We start from the raw sequence: 18,583 nt of genomic DNA on the forward strand, positions 1-18,583 counted from the left end.
CAGCCAGGTTGTTAAATATTTAGCAGCCTTAACTGATCCTCAGAAAACTGTCCTTACTCAGATTAGAAGCAGCCCATAAAAGCAATTTTAAAAACAATTTTAAGCTCCTAAGTTAAAAGGCTGGCATCTAAAAGAGAGTAAGGTAAGAGCTAGGCAAGCCTCAAAGGAGAAGGCATTCCAAAGGTGACTGCCACCACTGAAAAAGGCCTGTGTCTGGTTGCCACCAGGTGGGGGCACAAGAGAGGAAGAATTGCAAGGCAGATCTTAAGTGACAGGTTGGGCAGTATAGGAGAGATGGTCCTTCAAAATACTCAGATATACTGGAAAGCTCTGTAGAACTGAAAGAAGAGGGGGAAAGAGAAATAAGAAACAGCCAAGCACACTTGCCAAGAACCAGATTCCAAACTGGCTCAGAAGGCGCTGGTCATGCTTATCATCATCTTTGTTATCAAAGTCAGTGTTGTCCAATGAATGATGCGAAGAGGAGAGGCCCAGCTGCCTCCTGCGGATGAGTTCATATTCCCTTTGTTCAGCATGGAACTCAGCCTCTTTTAGCAAGCTACGAAACAAAAGCAAGGGCAACATATGAATTCATGCTCCCATCAATCCATCTTCCTCCAAGTTACTTAGGGCCATTTTTGTCATCACACAGTGACCCTGAGACATATTTCAGACTAAGAGAGAGTGATTGGCCTAAGCTCACACAATGAGCTTCAGGTTGAGTGGGGTTTGAACCCAGCCAGTGTGGTGTAGTGAGTGGCTACAGTAGTTCAATTCCCTGCTCTGCCATGAAAGCTCACTTGGTGACATTTGGCCCATCATACACTCTCATCCCAATCTGCCTCACAGGATTGTCAGGGGGAAATGGAGGGGAAGAGAATGATATAAGGCGCTTTGTGTCCCCACGGGGGAGAAAAGCAATGAATGAATGAATGAATGAATGAATGAATGAATGAATGAATGAATGAATGCTGCAAGAATTTTTTGCACAGCATATAAAAGAAAACCAGTAATTTCATAAATCTGAATCTGAAATAGAACTAAATGGAATTAACATGGGTCACATTCGTCACTCAACAAACACATGTATCAATATCATAAATAAAATTACTGATGAAATGAAAATGCTAATGAATGAAGTTACCAAATCAAAAAGTAAAAGTTCACTAATAATCAATGAATCAACTTTTTTTAGTAACAAAACTACCTTAACAGCATACATTCAAATCTGTATTCCAGATAAGGGAATGAATTCACCAATAAATTTATTTTTGGACTTCATCAGACTTGGAAAAGTTACTGCAAAAGGGATTTTGGATCCTTGACTTGGTTGTCTCCACTCTTACAGAACTACTTAAAAGTTATTTACTTTGTGTGGCATGTGATGGTGCAGCCGTGGGGAGTCAAGAAGCTAAGGAAAGACAGGTTTCTTTATGTAATTTTGTGGCTCTGTGCTAACTACAGACTAGAACTGTTGGTCAGCAATACTATTAAATTAGTCTCAGGAATTAAGAGATTTAACATGTTTATTGATAAACTTTCAGTGCAATCCTAAACAGAGTTACTCCAGTCTAAGCCCATTGACTTCAGTGAACTTAGACTGAAGTAACTCTTCCTAGGATTGTACTGTTTGTGTCTTATATCATGCTTCGCCAAAAAGTAGCAGAGGACTGGAAGGGTATGTGAACTTGCTAGAGATTCAACTTTTAAAAAATTGCTGAATTTTAAATGCTCCATGGATAATATTTCATTTCCCAGATAGTTTCAGCTGTTTCGGAAAGAGTTTGTGCAACATTTCAAAGAAGCAAAGCATGATTCAACAAGAGTTTTAAACAGAGCAATGTGCATATGAAGGTTTACAGAGAAATATTTAAATGGCTGATGTATGTCGCTGTCCAAGACATACTCAAATTCACTTTGGAGTTGCAAGCCCATGATGTAGACTTGTACAAAGCGGATCAAAGATAAAATCTCTTGTACAGTTTTTTGAAGTAAGGTAAATAATTCCAGGCCCATATTATAAAAATGCTGCCAAAGCCGCCAAAAATTTTCACTTCTGTGGAATTTCACTACATCACAAAGACTGTAAAAAGGATCCTCTGATTAAGCCAGAGGGTTTTTACAGGGTCTTGAAAAAATTGATCGAAAATCGGTTGCTGGATATTGAAGATGGCAATATAGTCACGTTCTTGATTTTAAAAACACTGGTCTGAAAATGCTGGTGCTCATCTAACATTTGGCAAGATGAAGGTCTGAAAATTATCAATAAGGCTTCAGCTAAACCAAAGAGAGATGATTTGTGGATTTTGTCAAATACTGACATATTTCGATTAAATACTAATAAAAATTCCAGAAAATATGCAGCATTTGAAACATGCTTTGAGTACTATTCCCATTTCTTTGAGTAAGTACGCATGAGGGTTTTTCCAGATGAATTCGAATGCCACATGAACCACAATTTTGTTGATGATAAAAACTAACTCAGCAGCACTTTTGTTTATTAAACTTGTTGGACTGACCCTTTCACGCTTTGACCCTAAAAAAAAAATGTATGGAGGCATGGTAACTCAGTGGTAGATACCAACAGCAAGGAATGAAGCCAGGATATTGTGTCATATGAGGACATAATGAAAATCTGGAATTTAAAAAAAAAGATAATTTAGTTTATTTTAATCTTATGAGTCACTGCCCTTTTAAAAACAAAAGGCCTTGGCTTTCAGAGAAGAGTTAGATATTGAGTGCATTGCTTCACCTTCTTGTCAAGGAAGAGCATGTATTAAGAGATTTAGTTTCTATGAGAAATTTGTGGTACAATATAGGGGTATAGATTCAGAGATTTTTCCCTCACATATCAGAATTCACATACTGCAGGCTTACAAGTGCTGCAAAAGAGGGGTTGGGGGAATAAAAATGGCTGACAACTTTTGTCCTGTAACTTGCCTATAACTCCATTAAGAATGGTCATACAGCATCCATACATAACTCACATTATTTTTTTAAAGTTTTTTATTTATACCTTACTTTTCTCCCCATGAAGACCCAAAGAGGCTTATAACATTGTTATTCTCCTCTCCATTTCATCCTCACAACAACCTTGTGATATAGGTTAGAATGAATAACTGGCCAAAGCTTCCGTGGCAGACTGGGCATTCAAACCTGGATGTGACTCTCCAGTCTGGATATGCTAACCACTACACCATGTTGGCTCTTACTTCTTTCTTTCATACATAGCCTATCTTTCTCCTCAATGGCAACTCAAGTGGCTTACAACATTGTTCTTCTCTCCTCCATTTTATCCTCACAACTACTACCTGTGAGCTAATTTAGGCTGAGAGTAATAAAAAGTAATTTTACGCTCTTAAATCCTTATATAAACTGTTAATTGATGAAACAGTTAAGGCTAAATATAAGAAAAAAAACATTGACACACCTTGATACAGTTGTTTATGAATTTTAAGTAGTGTTTGTGTATACCAGAAAAACAGCTGCAAATAAATTGAAAGGCACTTCAACATGTACTTCAGCCAAGTGAACTGCATATAACACTGATGGTGTTGAGATTCATTGGTCAGTCATTATGAACCATGCCAAAGCAACAAACTTTGGCACATTGCATCATAGTCATGAATTTTTTTAAAATTGAAGAGACCCATTATGTATCTGTACCCAATATAAAATAAATTCTATCTCTGGGGGCAGGGCTACACCCCTTCAAAATTTCTCAAACAGCATTAGTTTCTCCATTATCATCCTGACTCTTGAAATAAATATTGGTACCAGGCTGGGTGGATTTTATTCTACAGGGTGCCGGATGTGTTTATGTAAACTTTGCTTCTCCATTTTAAAACTCATCACGTTAATTTACACTGTGTAATCTCCCTTGAGTCTCACTGAGAAAGATGAACTATAAATAATGTAAATTTAAAAATAGCAGCTGAAGTAGAAAATGGAGCTGATGAAACAGCTTAGGTGTCAGACTTAATCTCAGAGTTTTTTTAAAAATAAAAATTTATGTTTGAAAATGGAACGGCTAAAATAAGTAGCTTTCAGTGCTTCATCCAGCCACTGCAGTACCAATTCCTCTTATCTCAAATACCTCAGAAGGGCCTGAGAAAATTTACCTGTATTTACAACACCATTTTTACCTGACTGTAACATGCATGAGGGGGAGAAGAGTAGGAGAATGGTTCTTTCCATACATCAATTTGTCTTGAATGGATTGCCTTACCTGATGACTGCTTCCACAGTACAAACAAGCTCCTCAGCCCCACACTCCCGAGTGTTAATGGGGGGAGGTGACGTCTGAAAGAGATGAGTCTCAGCTGTTGCCCCAACTTCACTGCTGTGATGGTTTGAGTGGCATCGTTTACAGTAGCGCACTGGCCTGTTCCCATGGCGACCACAGCAGCCAGCCGAGAAACATGTAACAACAGCCCTCCTCACATGAGAGCTACAATTCTGAAAATAAATAAGTGTAATTATGCCATGGGTGGATGAAAGGAGGAATGTACGAACTAACATTCAAAGAATTAACCACAAACAATTAATTTGTTCATATACACAAATATATAATTTGTTCAATAGGTGGAAGCTGAGTATAAAGCTAGGTCAACAGGAAGATAAGTGGTTGCCATACAGTTCAACTCAGGCTTAATGATTAAAAGCCCAGGCTCCATATTTGTGTTTCTTGACACATTCTTGACCTTCCATTTTGGCCTCTCTTCATGGTAAAAGAACCACAAGTTCTAAAATCAGATTTCCCAGTTCTTTAAATTTCTGTTGATAGTAGCTATGGAATGAAAACAATTGGAATAGGACCAAAGGCAGGGAGGAGGTTAGCTCATTTCTCCTATCACTGTTTTCCTCAGGTCATCCCTCCACATACCACCATAGTATTTTTCCATATATTGATAACAATAAAAAACAATAGTAGCCCTGATGAGGGCAGAAAGGTGGGGTATACATTCTGAAAGTAAATAAGTAAATAATGAGAATCCAATGTCTCATATGGCTTAATCCTCAGTCTTCAACAAGACAGCACTTAAAATTGTATGCTGAATATCCACCCCAAGAACTAGAAGAACACATCCACATATTTAAACAAATTCTGCATCTAAAGAACCACAATTTCTTCTCAGCAACTGCAGTGATGGACGCAAAAATGGAAAATTGTGCACAGCACATGACGATGAGATGGAATTACAGACAAAAATACTGAATGATGATGTTTCATCACACATATGGAAGAGTCTTACCTTCTTTTGACATATAGCAGAAATTTCAGCTGTAAGGGGAAGGTAAATGGAATATCAAAGCTGTTAAGTTCACTCCTGTATTGTAGGTATTAGATGGAATGATCTGGGGACTTTTTAAAATGCAAAGGAAAATGTAATTCTATGGTGGTGAGACTGTCTGACTGCTGGGTCTTCTTGGTAGGTTCAGCAGAACAAGAGTAACTTAAGTATGCTATACTTAAGTAAGTTAAGGAGTAACTTAAGTATGCTATACCGTCATACTGAGGCCTTGTAAAATAAGACATAGATAGTGGGTATATCTCTGAAGCTAAGCAGATTTGTGTTTAGCTAGAATCCATATGGAAATCAAGTTCCTGTAGATTTAACGTTTCTCATTTGCATGGAAATATTAAATGATGCTAACCTGATGATCTTGGTCAAGAAGCTACAGAATTCATCAGAGGAATATGGGCCATGGTTATATTCAGGATATGCGAGGTAGGAAGACTTGCACATTGAAGAGTTTCAACAACAGAGATGCCGCCAAAACTGATTTTTCTACTTAACCATCAGTAAATTGGCAGGTCCATCACCAGAGGAAATCTACAGGATGGGGTTCTTACCAGAAGGTAACCGGGAGTCACCATAACACAAAAGGAATACTAGTCTAACTAAAAACAAAAGAATTTAAAAGAATCTTTTAGAGTGAGGATAATACATTAAGATTATATTTATATGAATATGAAGAGTCGAGTCAAAGCTCTCTTCATCAGACTCTTGAAAGCTTATACCCTGGAAATCTTGTTGGTCTTTAAGGATGCCACTGGGCTTGAATCTTGCTCTTCTACTGCTGACCCATATGGCCACCCACCTGCAACTATTTATTAGAATGTACAATAAACAATAAAACTGGCACCACAGATAGTGTTGTTACGATTTTCTTAAAAACCCAGCATAGGTTGTTTCCAAAAAAACCCCACCCCCAGCCCTCTCCCACCCCACCCCCACACATGGACCATTGCTATATTCATTCTCTGAATGAGTTTTAATTCAAGGTTTTCTTCAGCAGCTCAAATATATTGAAACCCTTTCAATAGCTTTAGTTCACTCATCAGTTTTCCTTAACAACCGTAGGCAGTCAATTTCTTTAAGGGCTCCACAAGAATTTCAATAGCAAATTTTGGAAAATCCTTGAGTTGGACCCCCACACAAAACCTCTGCTGACCGAAAGGATTTCTAGCAGTGGAGCAGGATTTTCCTATCCCATCCTGCTTGGTTCCTACTCACCCTTTTTGTCCTAAATACAGAATTGAGTAGGGTGCCCCCAACCATTTCTTGCTCAATGCTATATTTCATATTTATGTTTTTCTATAGGTTTCACTTTTCCTGTTCTGATAGGAAGTATTGCTAGAGACAAAGATCAAGATAATTCTTACTATGGTATTCCCCATTACTAGTTATGGATGTGAAAGCTGGACAGGAGGAAAATTGATTCATTGTGTTGGAGGAGAAATTTCACAGATACTGTGGTCCACCAAAAAGACAAATAAGTGGGTTCTAGATCAAATTGAGCCTGAATTCTCACTTCAACCTAGGAAAAGTTGAAGGGAGTAAGAAAAGAGAAGGATTGACTCAATATAGAAAGCCATGGCCTTCAGACTGCAGAACCTGAGCAAAGCTGTTAATAAGAGGGCATTTTGGAGGTTTTTAATTCATAGGGTGGCCATAACTTGGAAGTGACTTAACAGCACACAACACATACACATTCTGATAACTCCCAAAGGGTTACTGACAAAGAGAGCTGTGGTTCTCGAAAGCTTATGCTACAATAAAGTTGGTTAGTCTTAAAGGTGCTACTGGACTCTACTATTTTGCAACTACAGACTAACTCCTCTGGATCCCAAAGGGTTGGATCCTACTGGTGCAAGAGGGTAGAGAGGGTTATTTTGAACCCTGAAAAGCATTGTGATTAAGGGACCCACAGAGACACTAAGCCATGAGGTACAGGATATCACTCTTGCTCCAGTGGGAAAGCTGGTATGTGGACTGGAGCCCTTTGTAATAATTGGAAATCTGTGTCTATTCAATGTATGGAGGAGAAACAAGATGGCACCCACTGTCCCCATAGCCAATTTCCACATATTGATGTAGAGGTCTGAAAATATGGCTTTGATCCATAAAATCGTTTCTGCAGACCAAAGGGTTTCTTTCCTCAGAGCAGGACTTTATTGCCTTTCCCCTCCTCCTGCAGCCCAAACTGTGTCATGAAATTCTGCTCCTGGGGGACAAGGACTGGATTTGGGGTGCCAGTAGGAGGGAGGACATGTTAAAGTTATGCTCTGAGGTAAGAAATCCTTATGTCCACAGACACTCCATTGGATCTCACCTGGTATGTACATAGGCTATCTCCACACAGCCCTGGGCTTTACAGATCTCTGAGCGGAACAACAGAACCTACTTAGGCTCTGTTCAGATTTCTTACATGGATGTCAACAACTGGAATAGGAGGTGTACTAACTCTGAAAAACTGAACTGTACTATGTTGGGTCCTTAATACAGAGTCAAAATTCAGAGGAACACTTTGGATTCTGAATAAAAATTGGTGACACACACTTGAATGAATTTACTTTTAGTGTATATAAGGGTTCAACTAGAAGGATCATAATTGGATCTTCCCAACATTTTTTAAAAGGCTATTGCAACTGATTCCTACTGGACCCCGCTCCGTATTAGCCCTACAAAGGAAAAAAAGATGGACACCTATCTTTTACCTGTATCTTTTCCTTCCAAGGCTAATTGCAGCGTGGAGAGGGCAGTTTCTACAGGTAAAACCATGCAGAAGGAGAACGGTTCAACCACGTTGCCCTAATCTGAATAGGAAATGTTCAGCTGCAACCTACTTTTTACAGACACTCAGAATATCACAGTCCTCCTTGCCTCTTGTCTGGTTTGACGTTTGAGAAAAAGAACTACCAGTCCTAAGAGGACAGAGTCACTGCTCTGGGGATGTCCCCTCCGAGTGCAGGTAATTCTGCTATAATTGTTTCATTAAACATATTGCACACAGCACACACCAGCAGTTCTCTTGTGGTACTTGATCATGCTCTGGGAATGACAGATATAGGGGGTTGGGTTGAATGACCTCTGAGCACACTTATAATCCCACAATTCTATGATTCTATAAACAACCTTATGACAGTATAGTCAGTATTATTTGCTATCCATTTTTGAATTAAGTCTTACCTTGTGGCAATAGAACATCAATCAACCATTCACTGTGATCCCTTAAAAGGAAAGAAAAGAATCAGAGTAGTTTATGATGTTTTTGCTTTGTTTTGTTTTTTACCCCAAATGAAACAGCCACGTTCTAATTGTACAAGGTGGGCTCCTTATTATGATTATGAAAAGCTTTTTGAAAAAAAATTGGATTGTTTTAATTAGCCCTCTTTGTCATATTGCATTTATTGCAAATAGCTGCTGTGCTGATGTCACGTCTGCCCCATTCTTGTCTTTCATTGAAGATTCTAATTAAGAAGATGAAAAAATACAGATGGTAAAAGGTGAAAGGCAAACATGAAAAGAGAATAAACAGCTCCAATATCAAAAAGGCAGTCTATCCCCTGTTTACAAGCCAGACTTCCTACCAAATTGAATTATTTGTGCTTCGGGTTTAAATCAAAAATGACTTCAACACCAAGGTGACTTCTACAAATTAAATTATCTTCCCCTGCAAATGGTGTCACTGTAGAACTGAGGCAGTTATGAAGCTTGGGTGAGCAATTGATAATATCTGGATTCTGTAGCAAAAATGCCCTTCTGTTCTTGGAAGAACCTTAAAAGCTATCTGTTTTGAGACCATGGTCAAAACTTCATAAGACAATATGAAATCCATTCATGGATCTCATACTGATTTTCTCTTTAAAAAATGAAAAGAGCAGCTGTTGGGCATCAGATTTTGGATTGTGGTCCAGGGATCCAGGGAGGGATCTTAACCTTTCCAGTACACGTCCTTTTGCAATCTCTGTTATTCCCCACCTCCATCCCCCAAGAGAAATAGAAATCTTAGGGAGCCAGTTGTGGTCAAGCAAACAATGTAGCTCCAACTAGAGATGGGCACAAACAGCAATACGAACTAAAAAACCCCACGAATAGCCCAATCTGCTGTTTGCGAACAAGCTGTTCGTGAGGCCCCATTCTAAACGAACAGGTGGTCATTGCCTCGTTCGTTGCTGTTCGTCAAGCCAGACAGTCTGGCACCTGCAATCAATTCCCTTGGCAACTTAGGCAGGGATTGTCTGTACTCTGTCTGAACTCCTGCTGTTCCCCTGGAAACCCCAATCTAAGCCCAATTTAGCTTGATAGGCAGGTCTTCCTTCCAAGTGCAGACTGGAGCTCAAAATTTGTTACAAGAGGAAAAGACCAGCCGGAGGGGCAGGGCTCCCAGCTCTGGCTTTCAGAAAGAGACATCTGCTGTTAGAGGGACAGGGTGAGTGCATTGGAGCTTGAATTTTCTTTGTGTGTGGTGGGATAAGGATCTACCCCTTCAGGTTCCAGGGCTGCTGCCAGGCTCTGGGTCCAAGCTATTATTTATTATTGGTACATTTCCTGCTGCCTGCCCAGGTAGGGATTCTGGGAGTGGTGTGGTAGGGATCTTGATGGCTGGAGGAGAGCCTGCTGGCCCCCACGAACAATGAACATGTTCGTGAACAGGATCATGTTTGTCAATGTTCATTGTTTGTGGATGGCAACAAACAACGAACACCATGTTCGAGTTTTTTTCTGTTCGTGCCCATGTCTAGCTCCAACCCAAATCAGGGGTCTTGCACATGGCTGCTATTTACTGTAAAAATATACTGATTAGGTCTCAGGTTCTACTCTGTGCTAACTGAAAAGGTATAAAAGGAGACAGTGTAGTCTGGTGGGTAATTTTAAAGAAAAAGATTGTTTCTCCAGTCCTCAAGTCTCTGAGAGTTGTGCAATTGAATCTGAGAGGGACTAGTAGGTTTTGTTTGCTTGTTATTGAATTGAGTTCTACACAGCTTTTAGGGGAGATGATTCCTATGTTCTTGATAGGTTTTATGTTTGGATTTGGCCTATCATAGTCTACCCACCCTGCAATCCTCTGGCTGCATTCTTCACAAAGGTAGAGAGGGGGTGGTTTATCACCGAGAGCCACAGACAAGGAAGGATCTATGCACATCTGAAACACATAGGAAGGAAAGAATCAGTTTCTCTCTCCAAAAAGGCTTTTCAATCAATGAATCTTCTAAACCACCTTAGCAGATGAGCCCCTGCATGGATAGAACAGAATCTATGTTTATGGGCCTCAAACTTCTCCAGGTAGTCCTATGAGGTTTGTCAGCGCTTCGGTATGGGAAAATTATAATCAGAGAGGAGTGAAGCAGACAAAGGGAAAACTTTGTACGCTAGAGTTGCTAAAAACCTGGAGAAAAAAAGTCCTGTACCCTTAATAAAGAGTTTATGGGGTGTTATTTACCAGGTGATATTATTTACCTCCATGACATGGAAAGCTTCAACTGCAAGTTTCCCCATATTAAGCCTCTATTAAAATAGCCCTTCTGCAGGGCTATTCTTCTCCAGGCCTATTATTAGGCCTAATACAATGTTCCTGAACTCCTTGAGAACAGACCAGGATAAAAACATGAGCTAGAGGAAGTGTTGAATGTCTGCTTGGAGTATAGTTGCTGAGAATTCATTAATCCCAGGGAAAGAGGTAATATGATAATTTCTCATGGAGCAGCTTTGGTTGGTGGGAACATATTCAGTTTCACTAAATCTCTCTCTAGGGGAAAAAATGGCATGCCAAAATGAGTTGGATTTATATGCAAACAAGTTTGGTCTACACAACATGGAAAATGCTATGAGCTACAATTTCAAAAGAGAATGTGATCTGCTTACAATTAGAACTGAATTGTGGAAACTGCTAACTGGGGTAGAAGAGAATCATGTCAGATCTTAATCAGAACTGTTGCTTACTCCTGAGAAACAGTTGCATCGCTCACAGGAGAAGAAGATGGGATGCCACCAAAAATGGAATTCCCAAATCAAGTTCTCCCCCCTCCCCCCCAAATTATGTAACATCATGTACCTTTGTTGTGACATCTTCAGGCAGAATGTTTTGTCACCTTGCTCTGCATCTTTGGCTGGCAGGAGTGATGAAACATGTAACGTTATGATGTCAGAACACAGAACAAGTGGTGAAAGCTTGGCCCAGAGATTCCATTTTTGGTGGTAGCTCTGTGCTTTGAAAAGTACGGTTCTACCCACAGTCTTAGCTCAAAGATTAGCCACTTAATCCTGAACTACTTAAATACTAAATGTGTTTGCCCCAACCAGCACAAACTGAAACTGGGCATGAGATATGTCCTCAACACTTTACATGCAATGTAATATACTAGTTACAGTTGTCTGACAGCCTATTTTTATAGTTGAAGGATGAGTAGAACTGGCCTAAAGAGAATATTAATAATGAGATAAAGGTAATGAATTGGGGTTGGGGGCACATGGGAAATAAACAGGCAGAGATATGCTATATGTAAAGGCCAATTTGGTGTTCTCTCTCTTGATCACACTTAACTTCATGTGTAATAAAGCTTCTGGTCCTCTTATAGTGCCATTCCAAGAAGAACTGCCATACATCTACTTCTGAACCTGGCCCCCACAAGGATAGAAAAATCCAGAGAATGGGGCCAGATTCAGATAGCGGTATTTTTCTGCAGACCTGTGGGACCCTCCAGGTTTGCAGAAAAATGTGAAAAGTAAAAAAATAAATGGAGGGGAGGGGTTAATCCCCCATAGTCTGGGCTTGTGCAGAAAGGAGCTCCCTGTGGGCTGGAAGAGGCAGCAGGAGCAGCTGCAATCTAAGTCTAGCAGCAGGCAGGTGGACAGGAAGGAAGAAGGAGGACCTGGACTTTTCATCCACCAAGCAGCATGAACCAGGCAGGCCTTAGCGGCCATGTTGCATGTCAGCAGGCTGGCCATGAAATGGGCAGTCCAGCAATGCAGAGTGGACAGGAACCCACTGAAGTCAATGGGTTTAGAAGGGTCTGTCTCTGCGGAAATCCCATGTTTAGAAGTAACATAGCTCCAAATACCAGTTATGGGTGGGAGGCTACAACAGGGGGAGGCTTTGGTCTCTGTGCCAGGACACCTCATTGGCAATGATGGGAAACTGGATGCTGGATTAGATGGGCCACTAGTCTGGCCAGGCAAGGTACTCCTTATGTTCTTATACTTACCATTGGAATTGGCTTAGTTACCATTAGAACTGACAGGAGTTAGGTGGCAGGTAGAGTTTTGGGGTAAGTGATTTAGAGAAAGGTCATTCTTTCTAACTCTGACAGAACTGCTTTGCAGTTCCTGGGACTATCTGAATGTAATTTTCGGTAGAATGGTTCTTCAGTGGCAAATATGTCCATTACCTTCACTGCTGGCTTGTTAATGGCATTATGGCATTCAATGTGCTGACAGTGTATGGGATTCCATGCTGAAAAACAAAACCACCACTGATAAACACATAAGCAAATGAACAACTAAATATGGATTAGATATAGCAATGAATGAGACTATTAAGGAGGATCCACTGAAACAATTGAAGTGACCAGGCTTGAGTTTCAGGTGCTGATCTTTAACTCCAGCAGGATTCAGAATCCTTTTATCTCTGGTTCTATTAACAGCCCAGCACCAAGGCTTATGCAGCTGTAGACCAGGGAGAGCATGTGCTGGTTGAGAATTAAGGGTGCAATTTCAATGCACAACAACTCCAGCTAAATCCAGATCTCAAGCAGCCCAGCTGAGAAAGAACCCTACTTGAGAATTTAAAGAGCCATTAACTATATGCTTTAGATCATAATGATAGTCCATATTCTAAATGCAGAAAGTCTCGGATAGTCCAGTGGTGTGATTCTGCATATTTTAAAAAGTCATTTCTAAGGGCTGATTCACACATGCCAATTCATCACAACATCTGCAGCATCAAAAGATGACTTGCACAATTCAAAGAGCCACTCTGCAAGTAAAGGCAGATATAGTATAAAAAGAGAGCTACAGTTTCTTCCCAGCATCACAGTTCTAATGACTATCATATATACTGAAGAATCAAATGCTGTTTAAGCCACCAATCATATCCCACAGCTTTGCTTCCAGGGTAAGTGTTTTCAGCCATTTGTTCACTGCTTTATTGATCTAAAGCATTTTTAATAAAGTACAAAATTGCTCTGTAGATTGGGGGTTAATTTCTTGGTGACATTGACACCAACCCATCAGTGCCATCCATAGCCAACTTTTGCACCAAACTATTTTTTTCCAGAGCTCAACCCTGGAAAGGAAAAGGATGTCTGGACTGAACACACACCGTGGGGGTGCTCAAAATCAGCCCAACTGCTATAAAAATATTACATCCGTCTTTAACCACAGATGAAAAACACATGCAGAACTGTTGTTATCACCTCCAGCACAATGCTCGGCAGTGATGTCAGTTCACACATTCAGCAGCAAGTGTTCAAAAATCAAGTAACCTACAAAGACATGTAAACTAGCCCTAAATGAGAGCATGAGGCATTGCAGCAGAGAAGCTGAGAAAAAAGTTTCTTTTTCCAGTGGTCCAGGAAAAAAAAATGTTTCTCCCTCCTTAGGGAGTTATACGCAAGGAATTAGCACAGTTGGCAGATTGACAAGGTTTGGTGGCCAATGCTGCAAATTCATACATTTCATTATAGAATCATAGAATTAGAAGGCACCCAATGGGTCACCTAGTCCAACCCTCTGCCCTAAGAGAGAATCTCTCCTAACCGAGACATTCCTAACAGATACTTGAAAACCAAATTAAAGGAGGGCATTCCACATTTTCTCTTGGCAACCTTTTCCAACGCTGAACTCATTTTAAAGTAAAGAAGCTGGAAACTGTTGCCATCTTGGTCGCGCCTTTTCAGAGAAGCATATTAACAAAGAACCACACTACAACTTTTAAGCACTTTGGTATGATACTAAAAACACAAGGTACATTGCTCAGGGGAAAATAATTCCACTAAGTATTTCAAAAGTCATCAGCATTTATTACTAACATGCAGCTGGAAAGTGCCTCAACTGACCTGTGTATTGCAATCCTCGGTATTCACTTATTGCCCCTGGAGGTTTTAGGTTGGGCCAGTAGTGGAAAAGCATTTGTACTGCAGGAGGTTTTACTTGAGAGGGGCCATATGCGATTACATACAGCAAATCCTAAAAGAAAACCAGGAGCCAGAGGAAGTTCAATTTCAGAAGGTGTCAAGTATCTACATATAAGCAGATGGAACATATAAATTGTGGACTGAAATAACAGAAGCACTTTCAACACTGAAAGCACTGTGGAAATCCTAAGTGCGTTCATCTACATTTCAGTGATTTTTTAAAAATCAAAATACTTAATATCCTGCATTTGGATCCTCCAGATCTCTCTAAAGCAGCATGTAAAATACCATAATTTTAAAATAAACCCAAATCACATACTATCCGATCTACAACCATCTGAAGAAAAGTTCAAAAAGTTTAAAAATCTGAAAGATATTTTTAAAATACAAAAATTCACAGTAGAATACAGTCAGAACCCTAAGCACATTCATCTGCAAAAATTTCCGCAGGGTAACAAATCTTACTACTTTAGAGTAATTTTCTTTTAAACACAGTGGTCTTCACTGGCTTATGAAAAGTTAACAAAAATGGTACCAAATGAACCTCAAGAAGGGGAGAATTCCATAACTTTAGTGCTGCCACTAAGAAGACCCTGTCATCTCCCCCCACCCAAGATGATGGGACACACAGCAATGTCTATTCAGAAAATAGGCAGGTTCATATTTTGTAATCTACCTTGAATCTTATAGAGAAAGGCAGATTATAAATAAAACAAATAAAAATTCAAGCAAGTGCCCCTTGAGGTACCTCAGTAATCATTTAAGGACTTGAACTTATGCAACAGAAATTGCACCCTTGTACGCATGTATTAGCATCTATGTGATGTTTTAAAGTTGAATCAATACTATTTCTTCCCTGATTTCAAATGGCTCGCTCTGCTTCTGAAACCAGAATCAGAGATTGGGTGGGGGAGTCTAAACCGAGTATTTAAATTTATATTACAATACAATATACTACTCAGACTGCATGAAAGGAATCAGACACAGAAACTGTTCCCATTGTTTTGACATGGTCATGTAAAGTGATCTCAATTTTCAAATGAGGAATTGTTTCTGCAACTGTTTCCACAAAATATACTAGGCCACAAACTTACTTTCCAAACTTCTTGTTTGTACTTCATAAGGCATTCCAGTAACTGACAGTGATACACTGGATGAGAAAAGACAAATGGAAACAAACCAATTGAAATGCAAAATCAAAGAACAGAAAAGCTCTGTATCATTTTTATCGGCTTAATTGGGATCTGTCTGGAAAATCAATGCTGACATGGCAAACAGACAGCAATAGCATTTGTTTAAAGCTATTCTTCATTCTGGTAGCCTTATCTGTGAACCCAAAAACATTACAACACCATGCTTAGATTTTGGAAACCAACTCTGATGTTCCTCAAGAACATATGGGACAGTCTTCATCACTCTGTACCATTTCAGAATTCATATGGAAGACTGAATATATGAATGTATCCTTTTGTTACACTTTTCCTGTATGTTAAAAGCTAGCACAAGGAAGTGAGTTCTTAGCTAGCTATCTTCTCCACAGCATTTGGGATTTCAGAGTACAGGAAAACAAGAGCTGATTCAAGAAAGAGGACCGCTGATGATGAACATTTGAATCAAATGCCTCACCACTTTACTCGTGTCATCAGATCATGAAGGAACCACAAAAGGCTGGAGAGAAGCTGGTTGAGGCAGCCCTCCTCCACTTTAATAATAATACCACTCTTCTAGAAAGATTAGTGCCCCACGCAGAGTGGTGAACCAAGTCAGTGTTATTATCAGAGCTTTTTTTCAGCAGGAACGCGGTGGAACGGAGTTCCGGAACCTCTTGAAAATGGTCACATGGCTGGTGGCCCCACCCCCTGATCTCCAGACAGAGGGGAGTTGAGATTTTCAAATAAGAAATTGTTTCTGCAACTGTTTCCACAAAATATACTAGGCCACAAACTTACTTTCCAAACTTCTTGTTTGTACTTCATAAGGCATTCCTTATGCACGGAAGGCAATCTAAACTCCCTTCTGTCTGGAGATCAGGGGGCGGGGCCACCAGCCATGTGACCATTTTCACCAAGGGCAACCCACTGAGTTCCACCACCTCTTTTCCCAGAAAAAAAGCCCTGGTTATTATTATCCCCAAAATACAGCTGGGGAGCTGGGGCTGAGAGGAGTGGCTTACCCAAGGCCACCTACTAAGCTCACAGTAATAGTTGGATTTGAACTAGCAGAGCGCTGATTCACAGCCCAACCACTTAAACACTATGGTGCAACAGCTCTCCTTGGAGCTCCTTTCGTTGGAGCTACTTCACAACCTGTGGAATCCAGAAGGAATGACAAGAGAGATCCATTATTCCAGGCTTGGTTGCTTTCAGTAAAAGGCAGGGAAGGGGGCAGGTTATCTCTAGGCTGGTCTGGCCTTTAAGGAAGGACTCATTGGAGCCAGGCCGAGAAGCAACAATTGGGCAACTTGATACCTTATCACTTGCATGACTCACCCAGGCCTCACTGCTTGCTACTGTTCAATAGCAGACCACACACACATACACATACACAAAAGCCAGTGTAGTGTAGTGTTTAGAGTTTTAGAGTAGGATCTGGAAGACCAAGGTCTGAATCACCACTCTGCTGTGCAAGTTCACTGAGTGGATTTGATCCAGTCACACACTTTCAGCCCAACCTACTTCTCAGGGTTGGAAAAGGGGGGTGGAAAGGACAGAAGGAAGTAGGAAAAGCGGGAGAGACTGGGGGGGAGCTGGGAAGAGGAAGAGGACATGGGGGGAGGGGGAAATGAGTTGCTCCTCGCAAGTCCTTGCAGATTCTCCGCTTGTTCTTCTTACAAACATATGTGCACATGGACATGCAGGATGTACGTGAGTTCACTGTAAGATGTGAACAGGGATACAGTAAACATCTCGAAACAAATTCTTGGCTCATTACATAACTTAGTGTATTCCATTTTATTTTATCTCATCTGGTATAAATCAGAGCTCTAAACCCAGTGTCAGGTCTATGGGCATAATTGTATTCCAGATTGTAACTGCTTTAATAAATCTCTATCTTTAAAAAAGAGCCAATATGCCCAAAATTCTTTGGGAAAGCCATCCCAGTCAAACTATAGAAGTTGTCAATGTAACTGTGCCCTGTCTTTATGTATTTTGGTTTCCTTTTGACGTGTCAAGGATTGCCATTTTTTATTGACAGGGGAGTAGCGTTATCAGGATATCATAAGAAATCGGGTTTTTCTGAGCGTAGAAATGCTGTGACAGGGAAAGCTTTACCTGTTAATTCTTGTCATGGAGCTGTTAAAGGCAAGGAGCTTTTGTATATTAAAAATGTGGCAATTATAGACACACAAGAAAAGACTAGACTAGACTTCCGTTCATCAAATCCAGCCCAACTGTTCCTTCCTTACTAACTGCTTGGAATTTAGGAAGCATAATTTGTCCTTACAGAAGTGCAACATATGAGGCAATCAACAACTTTGTTTAAATTTAACACAACTTTCAGTGTTCCTTAATTATCACTAAAGCTATGGTGATAAAAAAATGACTTGTTTCCACTTTCATGTACTGAAATAGAATGTTTAGAATGAGTTCAAAGCTTTTAACACAGGATTCCAAATTTATTCTTGTAACACTGTGAAATTTGTTATCACCAAACTGGCTGCTCCAGGCTCAGAAATTTCAAAGGACTAGTTTTTAATTCCTTTTCAAAATGCAAATATGGTGGAAAATATTTCCTGCAGCATCTGCTTTCAACAACCCTGCTTAAAACCACTTTTATGTATTTTTTATGTGGTGTTCCCTGGAAGATTGACAGATACAAACTGCCACAAAGACTGATACATACCGGGATTGGATGTATACTGCATTGCAATCATTAGCATTGAAGAAGCAGACAGATTAACATGAGCAGGAACCCCTTCTCTTCTTGAGGAGCCCACTTCAAGGAAAACAGAGGATTAGCAGTTAAGAATGGAAATTCACCATTTTGATCATATACATTTCATTCAAATATGGATTGAATAACATTTGGCCAAACATAGAATTACAAACCTACAAGGGTGTCCCATTTACAGCAGTGATCTGCAAAGGCGCCCCCATTGGTACCATGATGTCCACTAATGTATTTTCTGGTGTTCACTTGCTTCTTCCCTAAAAAGGACAA

General features: G+C 40.1%; 1 protein-coding gene across 3 annotated transcripts in view; it reads right to left on the reverse strand.

Annotated features, from left to right (window-relative positions):
* The window catches only part of UNC79 (unc-79 homolog, NALCN channel complex subunit), a 145,572-nt gene that overhangs the window by 95,938 nt on the left and 31,051 nt on the right, over window positions 1–18,583 (reverse strand). For all 3 annotated transcript variants that reach the window (XM_054972102.1, XM_054972101.1, XM_054972103.1), the window contains 9 exons: window positions 18,266–18,358; window positions 15,517–15,572; window positions 14,345–14,474; window positions 12,677–12,741; window positions 10,346–10,434; window positions 8,478–8,518; window positions 5,256–5,284; window positions 4,229–4,458; window positions 388–559 (listed from right to left, as the gene is read on the reverse strand). In XM_054972102.1, the coding sequence (XP_054828077.1) occupies window positions 388–559; window positions 4,229–4,458; window positions 5,256–5,284; window positions 8,478–8,518; window positions 10,346–10,434; window positions 12,677–12,741; window positions 14,345–14,474; window positions 15,517–15,572; window positions 18,266–18,358 (905 nt within the window). The remainder of the gene's footprint in view (window positions 1–387; window positions 560–4,228; window positions 4,459–5,255; window positions 5,285–8,477; window positions 8,519–10,345; window positions 10,435–12,676; window positions 12,742–14,344; window positions 14,475–15,516; window positions 15,573–18,265; window positions 18,359–18,583) is intronic.

This window comes from Eublepharis macularius, chromosome 2 (assembly GCF_028583425.1).
Source record: "Eublepharis macularius isolate TG4126 chromosome 2, MPM_Emac_v1.0, whole genome shotgun sequence".
NCBI lineage: Eukaryota > Metazoa > Chordata > Lepidosauria > Squamata > Eublepharidae > Eublepharis > Eublepharis macularius.